Source organism: Miniopterus natalensis, chromosome 19 (assembly GCF_054644295.1).
Source record: "Miniopterus natalensis isolate mMinNat1 chromosome 19, mMinNat1.hap1, whole genome shotgun sequence".
In the NCBI taxonomy this organism is placed as follows: Eukaryota; Metazoa; Chordata; class Mammalia; order Chiroptera; family Miniopteridae; genus Miniopterus; species Miniopterus natalensis.
In genome coordinates, this window is record NC_142099.1 from 38,822,022 (window position 1) to 38,843,108 (window position 21,087).

General features: G+C 52.2%; 1 protein-coding gene across 1 annotated transcript in view; it reads left to right on the forward strand.

The window, feature by feature from the left end:
- The window catches only part of RGS5 (regulator of G protein signaling 5), a 31,232-nt gene extending 29,405 nt beyond the window's left edge, over window positions 1-1,827 (forward strand). Inside the window, exon 5 of the mRNA XM_016210479.2 lies at window positions 1,666-1,827. Coding sequence (XP_016065965.1) covers window positions 1,666-1,827 — 162 coding nt within the window. The remainder of the gene's footprint in view (window positions 1-1,665) is intronic.
- The last annotated feature ends 19,260 nt before the right edge of the window (window positions 1,828-21,087 follow it).

Sequence of the window (21,087 nt, forward strand, 5' to 3'; positions counted from 1 at the left end):
CCTTTCTTGAGCACCTGCTGGGTGAAGAGATGGAGCCATGTGGCCAGCAGATGTGAACCTGAACCCTGGTGAGACCACGGTCGAGCAGTGCGGTCCCACGTCGGCAGCAGGTGGGGATGGTGCCGGCTGTGTGATCTTGGATGAGTCAGCGTCTCTGATCTTAGCGCCTTCCTCCCTGAACATGGGATGAAGAGACGATTTGTAGGGTTGTGAGGGTGGAATTAAACAGGGGATGTGAAAACACACATCTCATGTCTCAGCTGAGTAAGGCCTAATGAATATTCCCACCCCTTACCGCTCTCTCTTCCCCTTCCCTCCCCTTTCTTTTTCCTGAAAACTCCTTTCCCTTCCGCCCTCCTCCCTCCCTTGTCTTCCCCGGGCCTCTGCCATTTATGCTCCCATTGGGACAGCAGGGTCCCCGCTCATGAAAATCAGATTATTACCAGATACCAGTGCTGGAGATGTTAGAAGACAAGACACCATTAATTGGCTATTGAAGACAAGATGTGTGTTGATTTCAAAGAAGATTTGGGACAGTTTGTCTGCTCTTTGTTATTTATGAAAATGGAGCTGTAAAGCTCTGTGGAATCCAGGACGCCCTCAGCAGGAACTGTGCCTGGTGTAGTCCTCCCAGCATCCCTTTTCTCTTATAGGTGCTCTAGACTCTTTGGTTATGAATTAGTCATCACTAATCCTTTTTGAAGGTATATATGTTTGAGTGGATGGACAAGTGGTTTACCTAATACCGCAGGTGAGCTTCCCCATGACTCAGGGGTGGAGGTCAGGAGCATGCTGTGTAGGGAGCCTTGGGTCATGGTGGAGAAGACAAGAGTCCTGCAGAGAACTGGTTCCATCTTGCTATAGAAATTAATTTGGGGTCCTCTCCAGATCTTCCCCTCTGCTCCTCAGCCTCCTACCTGTGTGCATAGGTTAGCACCCCCCGTTTCCGAGGCCGTTGGTGCCAGGACATTCTATCTCGGCCAACACGAGTCTCTACTTATGATGTGATCAAGGACACTAATTTCATGATACATCTGACACATGTTTCCCAACTTCACTGGATTCCCCGATTCTAGCCTGCCTTCCTACCAACTCTGTTCCTCTTCATGGAATTATAGGATTTGTTGTAATATCTGCTACCAGTGGCCACCCACCCAGTTCTCTGAGCTACAGGAAAGCACGTTCTCAAGGCTCCTTACTCAAAAATTGGTGTTAGCCTGAAAATAGGAGACATTAAAAATGGAATTTCAAAATAGATAGCACCCTGGCTGAGTTACTAGAACAAACAAATGGTGGCCCCCATTCTAAGGACCTGTGGGTGCTCATTAAACGGCCTGCCTCCGGATGAGACGGATGTGCACCTGGATTCACATGCGCTCATTTGCTCTGTGGCTTTGAGGAACCCTTCACCTTTACACACACGTATACGTTCCCCTGCCCTGTAAAAGGAAGGGCTGAGTCTTGGGGTCCAGAGGATCCAGTGGGGCATGCAGTGTCAGCAGCTGGGGGAGGGTCTGACCCCCGGTGCGTGTCCTGATCTAAGTCACACACTCCTCGGAGTATCGGTGGCCTTCCCCACAACCTGGAAGCAGAAATGATGGTTCTCACTCTTTATGGGAAGTCCCACTCCCCCACCCGGATGGTGACGCTGTCTCCTGCCCACAGGTGAACATCGACCACTTCACGAAGGACATCACCGTGAAGAACCTGGTGGAGCCCTCGCTGAGCAGCTTTGACGTGGCCCAGAAAAGAATCCACGCCCTGATGGAGAAAGATTCGCTGCCCCGCTATGTGCGCTCCGAGTTCTACCAGGAGCTCATGAAGTAGCCTGAGCGCCTTCCCGTGAGTGACCCGCCGCAGCCGCCGTGGCGGGCAGACGGCAACCTTCCCTGCACCGCTTCGCTCCAAGACACCCGCCCGGGGAACCCCGGGGTTGCCTCATCATGTGGCCCACGCGATGCTGGGCGGTTATTGTCCAGACAGCTTCCTCTCCCGGTTTCTTCTTCCTGCCCCAGTTCTTAACTAATCTGCTCAGTGTGCTGTGGTCAAACCCGATCGGAACCACATCCCTGTGGCACAAGGATAGGCCGTGGTGACCGCACTGGCCCTGGGCCGCTGCCCGAAGGGGAGCAGAGCCACCTGCGTGGCTCTGACGAAGGCGGGGGGGGGGGCTCTGTCGAGCGAGGTAATTGGCCTTGTGTGTGGTCTGCACTCTGATCGGGGCCACCACTGGCCTAATGATTTCTAACCTTGGTTAGTAAACGGTGGTAAGAATTCTATGAGGCGGCCACTATCAGATTTCTTAAGCAAATTATTTTAAATGTTGGTCTTCCCCTTAGAGAACCTCCGTGTAGCTGGAGACTAGAAACAGCAGACACGGCCAGGAACACGCTGTGTTTCTGTGCATCGCCTGTGAGCACACTCAGTGTCCACTCTTCCTTGTACCCCCTCAGACGCCCCCACAAAGTCACTGAGCCCCGTCTTAAATCAACGACCTGAGCTCAAAAATGACTACTTTATAAACACATCTCTGCCCCCAGCATGTGGGCCCAAAGATTCCATTTTCACATTATTTTAAACCAAAACAAGTGTAAAATGCTAAAATTTTTAACTCCAGAATGTAAAATAAAGCAATTGCTATTTCTCTCCTCAAAATCTAGCGGCTGAGTGCCACGACGGGGAAGCGCGTCAGCCTGAAACGGCTGCCGGCCTGAGGAGCTGCCTGTTCCAGAAATGGCAGTTGTCTCAGAAGCACCAAATTATCTTTGGGAAAATTGATTTGACTACACGTAGGGGTTTCTGAGTGAGAGAGCTTTAAAGTACCCTGCGCTTTACAAAACGGTACAATTGTTCGGCAACCCTGGTTCCCTCCTGTCCCACTCCCCGGGTCAGTAAGTTGTCGCCACGGGGCACGCGGAGCCCTGACAGCCACGCATCGCTAGCAGCTCACACTTTTAATTCAGTATTTCACTATTATACGTCTTGCTAGGATTATCTTATCTTTAGTAGGTTTTATTAGATCGAGTCACTATTGACATGACTTAGTAATAAGGAAAATCACGTCAACCTCGTGAGAGGCTGGCCAAGAGGAGGCAGCCAGGTGAATGAAAGAGAAAGTGCTGGAAAAGGCAAATAAAACCCTGAGCTGCTCCGCAGATCATGTTGCTTAGTCCTGCGTGTCCTCTCCGGGTTCGCTGTCGCTCGCACTCCCCGGCTTCCCGAGCGTGCAGCGCCCCGCTCGGCCGTTTCCTGAGAACGGGAAGTGAAGGGCTGTGTCCTGTTTTCCACCTGCAGGCACCAGGCTGTCCTTGGGTTTTCTGCTCTTGTTCCTCCAAAGGCTGGCAGGCTGGTCCTGAGCCTTTGCGGCCACACCGAGTTCTGCACATAGGCGGGACTGTGGGGCCCACAGACAGCACGTGTCACTGTGGGTGAGTCTGGTCACATTTGTCAATAAAGCCCACTCCAAGGAAACTCTGTCACCAAGCCATGGTCAGCTAGGCCAGGTCCCACCGTGATCATGAAGAGGTTGTCACCAGGGAGGCGTAGCACTGGCAAGCCCCTCGGGGAAAATCGCCGGCCCCTCCTTCCCCAGCATCCATGCCCTCCCTCCCCAAGCAGTTTAAAATCACAGGCCTTTGCTCTCCGGTGCTGCTGGGAGTGCTAGGAACCAAGACTCCAGGCTGCTTCTTTTCCTTTGGATGCCAATACATTTTAAAGAAAATTTTTAATTTAACTAAAAATTCAGATATTTTATACACATTATTTGAAAGAGCTACATGTTCGAAAAATGCCCGGAGAATTAGCGGATATTCCAGAGTTCACCCAGAGGGGCCATCTAACAAAGACTCGGGGTGACTACTCACAGGTGGACGGCGCCCTGCGTGGTGGGTGGACCTGTCGGTTCAGCTTTTCATAAGCTGAACCCTGGAGGCAGGGGCAGGAAAAGCTCGCGAGGGCAGCTGTGAGGCCGCAGAACAGCGAGCGCCTTCCAGGCAACGGCGACATAGGACACAGCATGTCCTGTGTACGTGGTTTTAAATGTAAAGCAGTAGACACACGCGAAACTCTCACTGCACTTCAGCAACACAGGGAGAAGGAACAGAAATACAGCCCCCAGTGAAAACAGCAAACCCGTCAAAATTGCCCTGGGAAACTTCTTTGAAACCTTTTGGAAGTGTTTTTAAACTTAGAAAAAAAAGGAAAACTGTGTTACTAGAGGTCTCCATGGTAACACAAAAGAAGATACAGTCTTTCAATTCTGGGAAATTAGAAAAACTTCGATGACCTTTCTGGGAAAGAAAGTCTGTAACCTCTGCGTGTCTGTGGCTCCCCCTGCCCCGCCCGAGGACACTGCCTGGGAGGGAGGGGGCGCTGTCCCCCCAGCCACGGTGGACCTGGGATGTAGACAGGTGGTCAATGGGAGCAGGGGTATCTGTGTCTTCTTCTTGGGGAAGCCTAGGGTTAGGCCAGGAACGGCCTTAACTGCGTCTTTCTGCCTGGGTTTGACGTAGGTTGAGGTTGGGGTCAGACTAGGACCTAACCTGGACCAGAAGAAAGAGGCAGACTATGGACTCCAGAGCAGAGTCGGACTGTTCCATGTGTGTCTGCCAAAGCACACAAGCACCCCTACGCACATGCACACACACATACACTCACACGTACACATGCATGTGCATGCGTACACAGGCACACACGCACACATACATGCACACAGAAACAAATGTGTATACACACGCACATGCACACACATGCGCGCACACTCACACACATTCTCTCTCCCAGACAGACACCTTCTGAGATCCAGACTCACGGAGGCAGTTCTATAACTTTGCCTTCAAACCAATAGAATCGAATGTCTGGAAACAGTCTCTGCCCCTCCCGTGTGCCCTGTTCTCCACACGGCAGTTGTGCTTAAGTAGGCTTCAGGTTTTAGTGTGTAAAGAAAGAACTCGGTAAGGACGTTGCTTTTATTTTTATCTCCTGCAAAGCCTTGGCCCGGCTTGGCTGGTGTTCACTCCCTTTCAACAAGATGGAGTGAAAGAATAACAGTTGTCCAGGGGTTTCAATAAAAACCTGACCAGTCCGTCGAGAAACTAGCAAGCACCCGGCTGGGCTTCATCAGGCGGCCTGTCCCACCACAAATTTGATCACTTGAGAATCACTTGAAAGGCTAATTATTTTTCAGGGAAATAATTTCAACCCCTGAAATCATTCCCTCCAGCAGGCCACTGACCCTGCTTCCTGGGAACGGAGCAGGTCTGGGGGGAAGGAAACGTGCTCTCTCCGGTCCTTCCTCTCGCCTTTCCCTCCCTCCGCCCGCCCTCCCCTCTCTGCCCTCCTTTCCGTTTCCCCTCCACCGAGGCGAGGCCCAGGGCGAATGGAGAGACTGGAGGGGGGCAGGCGAGGAGGGAGGCAGTGCTTCGCTAGGGAACCTGTAGGAGACGCTCCGGGGCTGAGAAGCAGCCTGCTCCCGTCGGCAAGGTGGCAGGAAGGCATTTCTTGACTCAACACAGCCAGATGAGAAGCTTCATTTGAAATCCTGGGGAGTCTTGATTAGAGAAAAGAACATTCTGGAGGGTCCACTGTTCCCATTTGGCTTGTATGTGCCAGACAGCAGAGGGTGGAGAACTCAGGTTCTAACACCCAGGTGCCCAAACCAAGGCCCAGGCACCCTACAGGTCCCGGGAGTGAGGCCCCGATGTGTCTCCCCGTGTCCTGACTCAGTTGTCCCTGGTCGCCGGGCCTCCATCCTGTCACATTGGTGTGTATTGGACATCTGCTTGCCACAAGGCTCGTGGTTAACAGGTTAGTAACTGCTGCTGGTGTGACACGTACTTTCACCCAGGGAGGTCCTGTGGCGGAGCAGAGTGACAGACACCCAAGGAGAGGCTTTCCCAGGCTCAGCTGTCCATCCTGGAACCAGAAAGAGCAGCTCTTCCAGCTGAGGGCACAGCTGTAGCTTTGAATGGAAACTCGGGGCAGAGAGTGAAGGCAAAACCCCAACCCCTGTAATATTATCCTGACCTCACAGTTTAATACTAACTTACTTTTCCAGCAGAGAAACTACAAATCAAACTCTTAACACTCGTATCAGCTTAATAAACCTCGCGCCCATTACCTCCTTTCTCACCTGAGGGCCCCGCTCCACCTGGGCCGCCTCCCCCTCCCCTCCGAGAGGAGACATCTGACATGGTTGGGTCTAAGCACAGTTACGTGAGAACAAATACACTGCGAGCACTAACCTCCTGCCAGGACAGTGTAAAGCTGCGGGTATGCGAACCCATGGGGAGCGCTGAGAAATTGGTCACTGGACAGAAGTAATCTGGATAATTTGTGCCAAAAGTTCTTTTCAAGTCACAGTATCAGGGTTTGGGGGAACTAAATGTTTTTACAAAGCTGCAACTCACAGCTTATCATCAGGAGACCCGGCCCCCAGGGATGGGGTAGAAACAAGGGTTTGGGGGACCCACTTGTCAGCGCTTATCCCATAGGGTTTCATTTGGAAGAACTGTGTTTATCTTCTGATTTTGTGTCTAATACATTGTGTACCATGAGACTCCTCCTTCGTGGTAAATAGAGCACCACATGCTTGTCTGTAACCACAATCACATGTTAAATTAAATATATATCCGTGTTGCAGCCTCATGTGAGTCCTTCCTGACTCCTGAACACTATTTGTGCGAAGCCCTTCCTTCAGATGGGCATATCCCTTCGCTGTGGCCCTGACAGCAGGTGAGGCCTAGGCCAGCAGGGACCGTTCCCATCTTGACAGTCATCACTGTCTGCAGCCCTGCACGCAGGTGCGAAGAGGGAGCTACGCTGCGGACCGCTTTCCCTTGGATTCAGGGGGACTGGCTGTTCCTATTAGGACGGACTGAGCACCGGGTGTCCCGCGGCTCCTGCTTGGCTGGCCACCGAGCTCAGCCAGTCCTCTCTCCTCTGCCCCGGGAGGAGGGGAGGGGTCTGAAGTCGGTGCCACTGTGACCAGTTCAGTTCTGTGACCTTGGGTTTGGTGCCCTGATCGATTAGGTGAAGGCTGAGGTCATACAGGTAGTGGGGGAGGAGGTTTGTGCAGAAAGAAGCTGGACCAGGAGCAGGCTGAGGGAGACAGGACAGTGAGGGTCCCTGTGGAGACAGAGGGGCCGATGGAGAGACGGTCTGGTGCGTCCGTGTTTCTCACCCTGCAGGGTCCCTGAATCGTTTCACTACTTTCTCTCCTCTTTACTTTCATCACCTGGATGAACTTCCTCAGGGAGTTTCCATCAAGAAGTGCTGTTAGAGCGAAGACCACGGCCGCTCTGTCTCGCCCGCGGAGAAGTGAGGCCTCGAGGTCACTGTGCGAGTCACTGTCAGGGTTTAGAGGTCAGACTGACACCTCTCAAGCTGCTTGGTCCACTAGACCAAGGGAACCCCGAGCACCCGTCGAAACATGGGGATTCCTGGCTCAGACTCGAGTCAAACAGGCTACCGCACCCACCCGAGCACCAGGGACCCGAGCCGAGTCTCCAAGCCGAGCGTCCCCGGAGCAGTCCTCAGGCTGCATGTTCTAAATCAGCACTGTCTGGGGAATTATTTTGCCCACAAATCTCTTTCCAAATACCTTAACCCTTTGGTTGGCTTCCAAAGCCTCGAGTGCATTCTGCACCCGAATCAGTCCCATCGCCACATCGCTGGCCCATGTCCCAGGCTTTCCCACTCTTCCACCAAATCCTACCTTCTCAGTGCCTGCACTTATTAAAGCAAGAGAAACACAGGGAGGGATTTTCATGCGGCGGCAACACCTGTGAGGAGGCAGTCTGTGCTCCTGGGCCTCCGGGCCAGCTGCTGGGCCTTGCTGATGAGCCACGCTTCCAAATCAGGCCCCTACCTGAGAGTGCAGGCGGGAGGTAGGCAGGCCAGTTGGTGGCGCCTCGTGACTGCTGCGGGAAGGAGCTATGACACTGTCTGTGACATGTGCCACTTGCCTCAGATGCCCTGGACCTCCGGGCTTCCAGGCAGAATTCTTGGAAAACATAACAGTCATCCAAAGAGGAATCGGTGCGCAGAGCCCTTAATGAGTAAGGCTGACTAGGTTGGTGTTCCCTTATTTCTTTTAAGCGAGCATTTATTTTGACTGCTTTCTAAATAGCAGCCAAAACCACAGCTTCCATGTTTACTTGAGTTTCTCTGACAATTCTACTGATGAGGAGAGGAGATGGTGAGGAAAAGCAGCTGAAGCTCACACAGTACAAACGCTCCCATGCACCCAGGACGAAGGTCCACCCTCCTCCCTGCACCTGCCGATTCTCCAGCTGAGACACCAGCGAGCTGGGGGGTCCCCGGCCACCCCCAGGCACACACCCCTGTCCGTGTCCCCTGAGGTAGCTCTGCATCCAACACCCTTGTCTTTGCTCCTTTCCTGTGTAAGTCGTTCAGGCACTCTCAGGTTCTTCATCCCTGCACATCCCAGACAATTTGCTAACTGATGAAAAGAATGAATTGTTCTTGGTTATTTTATGGCAGTGGCTGCTGTGACTTCATGTTAATACCATCTGCCTCTCACACTAGGGGGCCAGCAGGGCCTGGGGGGAGCTAATCCTACCCCTTTGAAACTGCACTGCATTCCTCTAAAAAGGCTTGGCGTCTGGGGATTGCGTGTTTCTTATCTCAACAAATCTCCCCAGCCCTGTCCTTCTAGAAAGACTAAGAGTCGGCAGAAGGAGCCAGCGCGTATATTTTTAGCGCATGTGAGAGACCTTCTGTTTCATTCGTCAGCTGTCCACAGGCATCTGCACCATGAAGATACAGGCTTTTGAATCCAGATGAAAGCATTTATTCAGCTCCTCAGACACACGAGACGCGCAAGATCTCAAAGATACGGAGGGCACGTTGTGATAAAAACCAAATCAGCATCTCTCTGAAGAGTAAGTGCAGACTTCAGAAGACATGTGTGGGTAATGCTGGGCTTTGGGGTGGAGGAATGGCTTTTCTACTCACAGCCCCCGCGCCTGTGGCTCGCCTGAGCCTGTTTGCCTGTCTGCAAAAACGGGGCTGCGCAGAGGTCCTGTAACGAGCAGTGATGAGGAGTGAATGGGCTTCATAACCTACAAAATAAGGCTTTTTTTCTCAGCCTCATCTGGTCCATTTGCTTCCTCCTGTCTCGCTGGGCAGGACATGACCAGAGAAAGTGAGCATTTCCTTCGGTGGCACCAGGAGAGCGAGCAGTCACAGGTTTATTTCCATCCCGCTGTCCCCTCCACCAGCCAGTTCCTCACTGTGGCCCGAACAAACACCGTGTCTTCTTCCTCAGGGTCTGTGTGTCCCGAGTGTAGAATAGAGTTTAGCCAACTGACACAGGATCCTGACCAGCTAACTGGCCCACCAGATACCAGTGACCTCATGCTCCGCGGCCTCAGAGCGACGACCGTCTGCGGAGCTCCCGCCTCCAGATCCACCGCGTCACCATCGTGACTGCCTTCCGCTTAGAGTAGGTCCCGTGTTCCCCAGGACACGAGAGGCTCATGGGGTCCTGAGGACGCGGCGAGTGACGCAGCCAAGGCCAGCGGGACGGAGCCACGCTCAGCGGCAGCGGCTCGCCAGGGCTGGTAGGACGTGGATGGTCTCGAAGAGCACGTGTGCTCCTCACGACGCCCGGGCAACGTGTGTGTGCGATGCGTATAGGAAAATACAGGTTTTCTTTTTAAATCCTTCTCATGGAGTTCACACTGGTGGAACCAGTTCACCTAGGCGGTGAGAGGATGATGCAGGCTGTGGCCATGATTTTCCTTCAGCCCATGGTCAGACCTATTCCCAAAGCCTCCATCTGGTTCTTTTGTTTGAAAAGATGTTTCACAAAATAGAAACACTCATGGGTGCAGAGAACAGGCTGGCAGCTGGCAGAAGGGAGGTGGCTGGGGGCTGGGTGAAAAGGTGAAGGCATTAAGCAAAAATAAAAAACAAAAAACTCATAGACACAGACCACAGTATGTGACAACCGGAGGGGACGGGGTGGGGGAGGTGGCGGAGGGTACAGGGGCGATGGGAGGAGACTTGACTTGGGTGGTGAGCTCGCGACACAACGCACAGCGGTGCGTCATAGAATTGTACCCCTGATTTTATTAACCAGTGTCATCCCAATAAATTCAATTTTTAAAAAAGATGTGTGCTGTCGGACTGCAGCCAGCAGGGCCCGTCAGGCTTCCTGGGGTCTGGACCTCATCTGCCTCGAGGCTGCCCTTCCATGGCTCGCCCTGCTCGTGGCGACGCTCAGTGTTGACCAACTTCTCCCCTGTGCCTGCTTCCTTTAAACTTCCAGATCCTTTCCACATGTGGTTGCAGTCACTCGCACGTTCAGTCTCTCTTTAAGCACAAGGTCACAGACTTGCCCCCGAGGACATTGTCCTGAGAAAAGGGTGGCCAGGCAGATAAACACAAGGACCCTGGCCTGATCCTCATGGGTCTCAACGCTTGTGACCGACCTCTCTGTGGCACCTGCTTCTGTAATCAAAACGCTGTGCTCTGAACTCTGAACCGTGGGTCAATGTACACACATTTACCAAGTCCTGTGGGCCAGGCCCCTGCTGGAGAGGATGCAAACGGACAAACCCAGCCCACTCTCCAAGGGCTTGGCACGCAGTGGGGGGACATGTGCCTGCAGGTCCCCTGGCGCAGGGCCTGGTCCTCACTTCCCTTTGATGCCGCGCACACCTGACATCGTGGCTGGAGGAGTAACGCCCAGCTCCTGACTGGCAGCTCGGCTGTCACGTTAACTCCGTGGCCCCGGCCAGACTGTCTGCTAAGACCGGGAGCCACATCGAGCGCACGAGAGGAGCGCCCTCAGTTCTTTAGCAGCAGCTTCTCGATCCCAAAGATCCCATAGGGCTCCTAGACTTAAATTCTGTCGAATTTTTCACAAGGAACGCCACCCTGGGAACCTTCTGGAATGCAGTCCCTCTCTCCTGGAAAACTGAGTCATGTGTCATCAAACTTCTGCACCATTAGCCTCATTGTCAGAACATCCTGTCTCTCCTGAGTCACTTCCACATGAAGCGTGTGCTACTATAAAGCTATTACAGGTCAGTAAAAACTCTAGGTGTAAATGATGAAGGATTGTGCTACATAAGTTAGAGAAATGAAAAAGGAACCATAATGCTATCTGATCTATCAGCCTTCCAGAAAGAAGTGCTATCACCTGAAGTGCCATCGCCGGGCTATCATCTGGAAGACCCTAGGGTTTCCCCACCCTAAACCATGTCACGAGCCACTTCCAGGAACTGAAAAGGTTCCCCGACTGCAAAATGAGGAGGGTTGGCTGCCAAGGCCAAGGTGCCGAGTGCAAAGGCCCAGCTGGCGTCGGGTATTGGGCGCAAAAGGGCTGTGAGCGTGATGAACGACAAAGCATCTGACAGAACTTAATCACCTTCGCCACCGCCTGTAAATGCAGGGGCTCCTCCCAGCCGGGGAGAAGGTGCCTGAGAGCACGAGCTCCCCTGCCCCAGTCCTGATCCGAGACTCGAGTTTCCACTCTGCCTTCCTCAGCTCAGGCTTGTCCTGTTGGCGCCAGCGGCACCGGGCAGGAGGACCTGGTCTGGGATCCTGACCCGGAAGGTCGGCGACAGGCGCCTGTGAAGTGTGAGCTGTGTTATTATCAGCAGTGTCCCGGCCCTCAGACCCTGGGTTCAGTTTACTCGCAGTGCCGCTCAGAGCAGACAAAACAACTTGGGAAAAAGAAAACTCTGCTGTCACGGAAATTGTTTCTACTACATCTGCCAGAAGCGATGAGATAAACCAGGACTTGGTGTCTCAATAGGCAAATCAGATCGATGTTTTATTTTAAGAAGGATAAGGAAAAAATTCCACTTGTCATAAAGAAAACAGGCAGCTCGCGGCTCCGTCCATCTTAGGGAATCTGCGCCCAGGCGAGTGAACGGGGGTAAGATTTCCAGGACAAATATTACTTCTCACTGGAAATGGGGCTCCTGTCTAGACGTCTCTAAGTGGCCGAGAATTCTGCTTGATGTGAGCACCAAAACGTCCACTTGTGTTTATAGTTTTCTAAGGGGTTTTATGTTTTCTTAAACGTTTCATATTTCCTGCCTTTTTAAAAAATGTGTGAGAGGCGTGCGGCAGGGATGGGAGGCACTTTCCCTCCCCCCGCTCCCCTCCTGCCTTCCAGATCCTGCAGAACGTAAAGGCCTCCCTTCCCCTGTCGGTAACACCTTTGTGCCCGAGGCAGCCATGGATGTGCCCTCTCACATTGATGTTTCTCTCTCCCTCCCTTCCACCCTCTAAAAATCAATGGGAAAATGCCCTCCAGTGAGGGTTACCAACAACAAAAAGAGGCGCAGGAAGTGCCAGGGGAACACAGAGATAAACGACCACCTCCGTCCTGGGGGATCTGAAGATGATTCCCAGAGAAGGTGCCTCTTAATTATTTAAAAAGTGACATTTTAGAAAGTTGCCAGGCAGACAGGGAAGCAGCTGGGCATGAGTGTGGCTTCACACCAAGTCTGACCAGGCAGGAAGCAGGGGGACAGCGGCTGCTCCAGGCCATACACTATCCAGAGAAGCCCGTCACCTTCAGCAGAGTGGCCCATGGGGTCACTCTTCTCTCGTGCCACAAATATAGGGTGTCCAAAAAAATGTATACGCTCACTTTGAATAATTATAAGGCAGAGTTTATTAAAATACATTTCCTTTTCAAAACTGAGCTATCAGCTGTTACAGTGTGTATACATTTTGGGGGACAGCCTGTATTTATCAAAGCTATTCTGTGACGTGTCGGCCACCTGCTGTCAGCCCAAAGGATGGCATCAGCTTCTTCCATTTTCCTCTGCTTTTCTTTCTCTTTGGACAACCTCCTATCCCGTGGTTAGATATCGGCCTGTTCTAAGGACAATGGTATCTGTGCAGCTGAGGGATGTTTTTGCGGCTTCCTGGGAGAGAAGACCCCAGAGAAAGGACACAGAAGAGGCCTCCACGCCTGGGAGCCCCTGACACTCGCCTCGAATCGTGGAGATTAACTCACTCTGCGGATGGAAGAAAAGAGAGCCAGGCCCGGGACGAACAGGTTCTATCTGATTTCCAGTCTCAACAAACATAAAGGCCCTCCATGGCCTGGGAACCGAGACCTGGTCCCCGTCCCTGCTTTGGCCTCGTGCCTCCCCCGTCGCTCCTCCCTCCAGTCACGCTGGCCTTTATCGTCTCTCCGCATCCGCTGTGCATCGAGGGTGTGCGGGGCAGGCGACCCTGTAGCTGATGCCTGTGGAAGCAGATGAGCCTCGCCTGACCGTGGGGGCACCGTGGGAGTCCCCACCTCGGGCTCAAGGCCAGGCGGGAGTCAGACGGAGTGTCCTAGGATGGGAGCGTGTATTCTGTGCGTGGAAGGGACGGAAAATATGAGTGAAAGGTACATTGTGATCATTTAGATCATTTGACAGCCGCTGCTTGCTTCTTTCTCCATTTCACTGTAGGCCAAGCACACCTCGCAGCGCGGCTTTGGCTGTGGGAGGCTGGTGGATGGCTCGTGAGGAAAGGCCCGAAGCGAGTCTGCAGGAAGCTTGCGGCTGCGCTGGTGCAGTCGGCCTTGCCGCCTTGCGCTCTGCCCTCTCCCTGGGAAGATCGTGCATGAGCTGCCCATGGCCAGGGAGGGCAGGAGGGGGGGATGTGGAGACCTGGGCACGTGCAATGCAAGTTTTGGAGTGTTTTTCCTGCAGCCAGAGCTAAGGGATGTAGAAATGGGAAGTCATGTCCTGGAGAGCTCCCTGGGTCAGGAAACAGGACACTCAGCAATCAGAAAGTTGCTTGAGGTACGTATTTGAAGTTTAAAGAGAGTTTGAAAAAATGCTATAATATTTCCACCTGCCAGTGACCATGTGATCTCCAGTCGTAGCCTCCGGTTTTAAACAATACAAATCAACTTTGACAAAGTCAATGAGGCTCAAAGAGAAGGCCTCAGAAGTGCTACAGGGGTCCCTCGGTTTCCGAACGTCTCCATGGGCGAACATCTCGGGTTATGTGCACCATAAACCCGGAATAATCAGCCTCGGAGGAGTTCAAGACCATGGACGATTCAGAGGTCTGGGCAGCAGGACGTCATTGGCATTCTTGTCCTCAGGGTTCAGGTGATCTGAGCCTGGCTGGGGCTGTGTGTCTAACTGCTTGCAGGGGGGGGGCCACGCTACGGGAACAGTCCCTCTGGGAAGACAGGGCTCCAAGGGAGGGTGACGGCTTGTTAACAGTCTGCTCACATCCCAGTGGCCTAGATAAATTCTTACTCTCTTATCCTCAGCATTTTCCATTGGCAAGTGACCCAAGGACCTCAGTATAAAACGTGACATCGAGTTCTATTCAGATCAAAACAGCCAGGTTTTCCTAAAAGAACTATTTTGTCATTGCAGCGAATGATAACCCGTGATGATGGAAATTTATCAGGCATTAATTGTTAGCGTCCGCTCTAGAAATGGCACCTCGGGGTTTGCACTTAGGCTCCAGAGGGTCTTTTCTTGAGGTCCCCAGCACCGCACCATCACTTACGGGCCCGTTCAGAGCCCCACACAAGTATGTCACCGATGCTCTCCTGGGGTTCCACAGCCCATGGACTGATTCTCGGGCACGCCTCTCGGTTCTCACTCGCTTTCTTTAATTCCAGTATGAACAGATATTTTTGAAAAATTCTTTACAACTCTATTCCCTGCCCATCTCTGGATATTTTTCTTAATGAATTGTGACCAGTCTCTGAAAAATATGAATTGTGTTATCTATAATTTTTTTTCTTGTTTTTATTTTGTGTGTGATTGTGTTCTTAGGCTGCAGGCAAGGGGTTCTTTATGTTTTGGGAGCAAGGATATAAACACCCATCTTGGGCATCTAGAACATTGTCTCTACTCTAATTATTTTGTGGGTATAAATGTGCAGAACTTTCTGTCCCTGTTTGAGGAACGGAAGGATGATAATTTGCTCGTGGCTAAGTGACCAGGCAGCCGGCATTTTTCCTAAACTCACTGGTGAGTAAACAGACTCTGCTCGTCTTCATTCCACCTCTGCCCCACCCCGTTCCGACTCAGAACCGATGAACCAGATGCAATAAGAGAGACTTCTCAGAGCTTAGTTCCAACTTCAGTTTGTAGGGAAATAAGCTCCCTCCCCCAGGCCCCCACTTTGCTTCTCTCTCAGTTCATCTTGTTGCTGATGACGGGAGGAAGGTGAATTTTAAGCCTCAAGGTCTTAAATAGAACCATCCTGGTGATCAGTACATCTAGGTCTTTGTGGTAAGAATACTGGCTTTGTCACTGTCACCTGCTGATGGGAGGTTGAAAAACCAGCCATTTTTTGCTGATGAGGACAATGTTCCTGAGAGGTTCCCCCCACTTCCGAGTCAGCATGCTTCACAGAGAAAAAGAGCTGGTTAAGGGAAAGCCTGTCACCTGAGAACAATGGATGCAACTGGCCATGTGCTTGAAATTATTTGGAATGGCCCAGTTTGGGGCAGAAGCTAATCCAAGTGAAGAATGGCCATATGCAAGAGAGGCTCTCGTACGAGGTGCCTCCTGGAACCCTGGGGCCGCTTCTCCCAGGGATCCCCGAAGGGGAGTCAGCCGAGGGACTCACCTTGGACTTGAGCTGCTCGATGTAATTTCACTGACCGGCAACGAGTGTGTCCATTGGAGCCAAGTGGTTGCCCCGCGCACCCCTTTCTGATTTCAATGTGCACTCTGCACAGTCCTCATTGCTGAGGCTGAGCCTTGAACAGCTCGGCTTGAACTCGCAGGTCCACTTACACACGGATTTTACTTTCCAATAAACACCTAAGCCATTTTCTATTTTTTCCTTTTTTAAATGTATTTTCCATTTGCAGTTGGCATACAGTATTATAGTAGTTTCAGGTGTGCAACACAGTGACCAGACGTTTCCATACCTTACGCAGAGATCGCCCGGTACCTGCCCTGCTTCAGTCCCCAGCTGGGCGTCCGCGGGTGCAGAAGGCGGCTGCACTGGCTTTTATTCCCCGGCTGGCCGCTCTTTTCTCTGAAATTCTATTTCACAAACTGACCGGGGATTAAACTAATTGACTTTCCTCCCTCTCCCCTTCCTTCCTTTTCTCCTTTCTCTCTCCCTCCCTCACCTTTGTTATTTCCTTTCTTTTTAATGTTTTGCATTCATTTTCCCTTGATTCAGAAAGCAACCATTTGTTGACCACCCGCTCTGGCCCTGCATTAGGTTTTCCAGAAAACTATCAGGGCACCGCAGAGCTTAGGGAGTCTGGCCGGCGGGAAGAGGTGCTTGCAGAAGGAGCATCTTAATTATCCTCACTCGTAAAGTTATCTACTTGTGAACAAATGTCCCATATAAAGCACTTGGCCATTTGCTCAATTGGTTGGAGCATCGCCCCAACATGCCCAGGCTGTGGGTTCAATCCCAGGGCACATTGACAAGAATCAACCAATAAATGAGTAAATAAGTGGAACAATAAATCAACATTTCTCTCTCTCTTTCTCTCTAAAGCCAATAAATAATAAAAATTTTAAAAAGCACTTGCTGAGCCCGGCTGGTGTGTCTCAGCAGTTGAGCATCGACCTAGGATCCAGGAGATCACTACTCAATTCCCGGTCAGGGCACATGCCCGGGTTGTGGGCTCGATTCCCAGGAGGGGGCCTGCAGGAGGCAGCGGATCAATGACTCTCATCATTGATGTTTCTCTCTCTCTCCCTCTCCCTTCCTCTCTCTGAAATCAATAAAGATATATTTTTAAAAAATAAAAATAAATAAAAAACACTTGTTAAGCTCTAGTCTCTGTGCTTACCACCCTCTCAGAATTCAAGGGGTTCACCATTTAGGGGTGCTCAATTCAGGCAGGAGTCCTGGTTGTCTCAAGGTAGTTTTATTTACTTACAGGGAGTAAAGGAGATGGGAATTCACATCCGAACTTCTGTCTCCCCAAGGGAGGCTTAGCCAGCGCTTATATACACACTTTGATTTCTTCTTTGCAGGTGGCTACATTTACCTGGTTAAGTTCATTCATTACAGCTGTGTCTGCAAAACACTGAGCTACCTTTTAACTTCTAGCAAGAACAGCATTTAGTAAGAACCCAAGCGCCTTGTCTTATCTAACACTATGGGGTACACAGAAGAAACCTTCCATGTGGGATCTACCTCGAAAGCCTGACTCTTTTTTTAGAGAAAGTAAACAAGAAATGAAAAACATCAAAGACTGACACAGGCAGTATAGAACTGACTTTATTTTAACCTCACCCAAGGATATGTTTATTGATTTTAGAGACAGGAAGAAAGAGAGGCGTCAATTGGTTGCCTCTCCTAAGCTCCCCAACCAGGGACCAACCCACAGCCTGGGCATGTGCCCTGACTGGGGATCGAACCTGCAACCTCTCGGTGTACTGGACAATGTTCCAACCAACCGAGCCACACTGCGCAGGGCTAGAATTGAGTTTTGCTAAAGCTGAGCATGTTGGAGACAAAGAAGTGAATGACTGAGAACAGGGGAGGTCATGAATATTTTTCCAGAAGGGCGAGGCTTCAGTGGGATTAGCTCTGAATAGCTTTATTAATCTGCTAATAAGCCCACGGGGGTTATGTTTAATGTTATGCTCCAGATGTTTATGAAAATTACTGTGTCGAATGCCCTCTCCTGGTCCCCAAGTACTGGGAGCAGGCTACTCGCCTGCACAGCTCCTATGTCCATGTCACAGGGTGTGGTTGTTGTTAAGTTTGATTTGTCACCAGGAAACAGATACAGAGAGTGGGAGACATACCCCTGAATGGAGACACCAACCTCAGACTCCCGGTTCTGGGCTGGGTCCCCTAGATCAGTGGTTTCCAATCTGATTACTTAGAGTGTTAAATGTACCCCCTTTTTTTTTTTAACAGCACCCATCCCCAAAACACCAAATCTCTGGAGTTGGGGCCTGGAATCTGTTATTTATATAAAGCTCCCCCAATTTTTGTTTCGGACAACAGTATTATTTTGTTCCGGGTCCGTTATCTAGGACTAAATATAAGTTTACATAAAATCACCCCCAAAAGCTGGTGCCCCTTTATGAGGGGGCCGCTCTGCAGTGACGATTGAAAGCAGCATGAATCGGAGAAACAGACAATAAGAGTCATTGAGGCCCACAGAGCTCGGGATTTGAACTGACGTCAATTAAGTCCCAAATCTTGCGATTTGGGGCACACAGCTCAGCCTCACTCCTCTGAAGACCTTCGCTGATCTGCAGAGCGGAGCCTACGGGGAGAACGGAACGGCATGAATGTGTGAAGCAGGGGTCCCAGCGCAACGTCAGCCGCGAGCGAGAAGGGTTGCTGCTGTTGTTTTGTAAATATGGATGCAAACATCTACCTTTAACATTTGCAAACGGTTTAATTTGCTTTGCACTGGTCTTTCTCCTACACTGACAATTACTCATCAGATGTCCTATAATACCTCATCCTGAGAAATAAATATCACGGGGGCCTATTTTCAGTGCCGAGGTCACAGAACGCCCGCCCGTTCCTGGAGTATCTGGGTGCTGAGGGGCCGTAAGTCAAGGAGCAGGACTGCGCTCAGGTGTGGGCACTGCCCCACCTGTAGCTGTTCCCGGATGTCAGTGAAGGTGTGGAAATTAAGAAGCCGGTTGGGCCCTGGCCGGGCGGCTCAGTCGTTGGAGGGTCGTCCAGATACACCAAGGTTGCAGGTTCAAACCCCAGCCAGGGCACATACAAGAGTCGACCAATGAATTCATGAATAAGTGGAGCAACAAATCAATGCCTCTCCCTCCCTTTCTCTCTCCCTCTCCTAAATAAATAAATAAATAAAAACTTTACAAAGAAGCCGATCAGGATGGACAAGATTCTGTTGGTCATCACGCAGTTGCATGGCCTAAGAAGACTCATGTTTTGAATTCATGTCTGAATTAAACGAAGAGGCCACTTGTTGCGTCCTGCGCTTTTGTGCCTGGCTGGGAGCCGGCCGTGCAGAAGGCAGGACACACTGGTCTGGGCGCAGCTGGGTTTGGAAGTCCTGACTGTCACTCCGAGGACAGGACTAGGTCCTGTGGGTCAGGGGAGGAGGGTTTGAAGGAAATGTGGATGGTTAGAAGGAACAATCAGAAGCAAGCTGCTTGAAATTTTCAAGAAATAGAGGAGACAGGTGGACACAGGAGCGCACTGAGACGAGAGCACCGTACGGGTCAGCGAAGACACTGCCAGGGGGACATCTGTGGAGCGGAATGTCAGTTTGTCTACTTCTCTGTGGCCACCAGGCAGGCAGTACCTCAGGCTTGCGTGAGAGGCAGGGCAGCCGAGGGCACGGGCTCGGGGGCCAGGCTGCCCTGGGGCCACCCCGCTGCTCCGCCATGCGCCGGGCTGTGCGGTGGCCGGCCGTGCTTCCTCTCTGCATCCGTTACAGGGGAGCTGAGAAACGCCAGCGCCTTCATTAAACAAGTTAGTGCTCATAGAGGGGCCCAGCGGAGAGTGACGAGAGATGGGGCTGTTTCATGCTGTGGGTATAAACAAGAAGGCTGAGCACACAGGGGCGCCTGGTTTTCCCTGCCCGTCATTGTGAGTTTTCATTGTATAAAGCAGAGGAGCTCGCCGTTTGCAATCTCGTGGCTTCCTTGGTAAACTCCTCTTTTCTCTGCAGTGGGGCCCCAACTAGCCCTTCCTCGCCTTGGTTATTTTGCCCCCACAAGGCCGGACAAAATATCCTTCTGTTCTCCACCGGGAGAGGATGGCAAGACAACCGTGGACTCTGAGCACTGGGCCAAGCTACACTCACGCAGAACAACACTCAGGAAATGGAGGCGCTGGGTGGTCCCTCCTGGCTGCATCAGGAGGAGGTGCCGCCCATCGGCCACCTCTCAGCAGATGGCCCCCTTCCTACGTGAGGCTCATCTCCAACGCGGGTTGTACGAGGTGAGACCCGGCGGAAGTCTTGAGACTCGCGGTGTAGTTTGGGGGACAGAGAGAGCCGCCCGTCGGGACAGTGAGCTTACCAGGGCGGGCATGGGGCCCTCGCAGCAGCCCGGTTGGGCCAGAATCGGGAGCTTCCCACGTGGGTAGGTCTCGGTGGAGTTTAAAGTAAGTGTAGAGGCGGCGGGTAAATGAGCGACGGAAGACTGAGGGGCCGACATAGGGGCAGCCACGCCCACACACCTCCGGAGCTTCGGATCACCACGGCTGCGCGCAAGGGCGAGGCCAGATGCTCTTCGGGCTCGGCGCCGTTCTGGAACACCAGCCTCTGAGGCCGGCGCTGCACGTTTTCCACAGCAGAGGGAGAGATCAGATGTGTACCTTAGAGCAGGAGGCCGGTCTTGGGAGTGAATTAGAGGGGCTCAGTCTGGGCCCAGTGAGCCAGACCACATATGAGGACCTGTTGTGTCCAGGCCAGGGAAAGGCAGGGGTGGGGTGAGGCGGCGGCTCCCAGAAGAGTTCTGCAGAGCCAGGGCCCCTTGGGAGTGTGGAGTGACTGAGAAAGAATCGGGCGAGGGTCTGGAGTTTCCCGCTGGAGGACCATCTCCAAGACGGACTCAGAAGAGACGCTGACCTGGAGTTTGCAAGCTGGCCTGACAGTGCTCTTTCTGACCCTGCAAAGGTGCGATGATTAGCGTCAGGGCCAGGGCAGCAAGCACACTGAGTCCTACAGCAGGGGACGCGGTGCCTCTAGCACGGAGGGGGCAGAGTTGGGGGCCTTGTATCTGCTGTGACAAGACCAGACCCACTTCTGGTAATGCACTGCTGCCACTGAGGCCACATCTCTGGGATGCACAGAGAGGCACAGAGGGCCAGGTGGCTGGTGCAATAAGCTGGGGGCTTGATAGATAATACTCATGAAAGAAATCAACAGGCTCTCGTTTTACTTTCCTCAGAAGCAGTGTCCCCAAGTCAACCCTGGACAGTCACTGCTCACCCTTCCCACTGTTGAGCTCTCTGCTTTTTTGCACAAGCTCTTGCCTTGACCAGACTTGTGTGGGGCAGTCCCCCTTCACCCAGGCCTGCGGTCATCACCAGCGTCCCTCCCGGAGGAAAGGCCAGAGCAATGTGACCAGACCCTGTCCCCATCCAGCGTCCTGCCCTGCATGACTCCTGCAGTGGCCGGATCACCCCGAGACCCGGGGC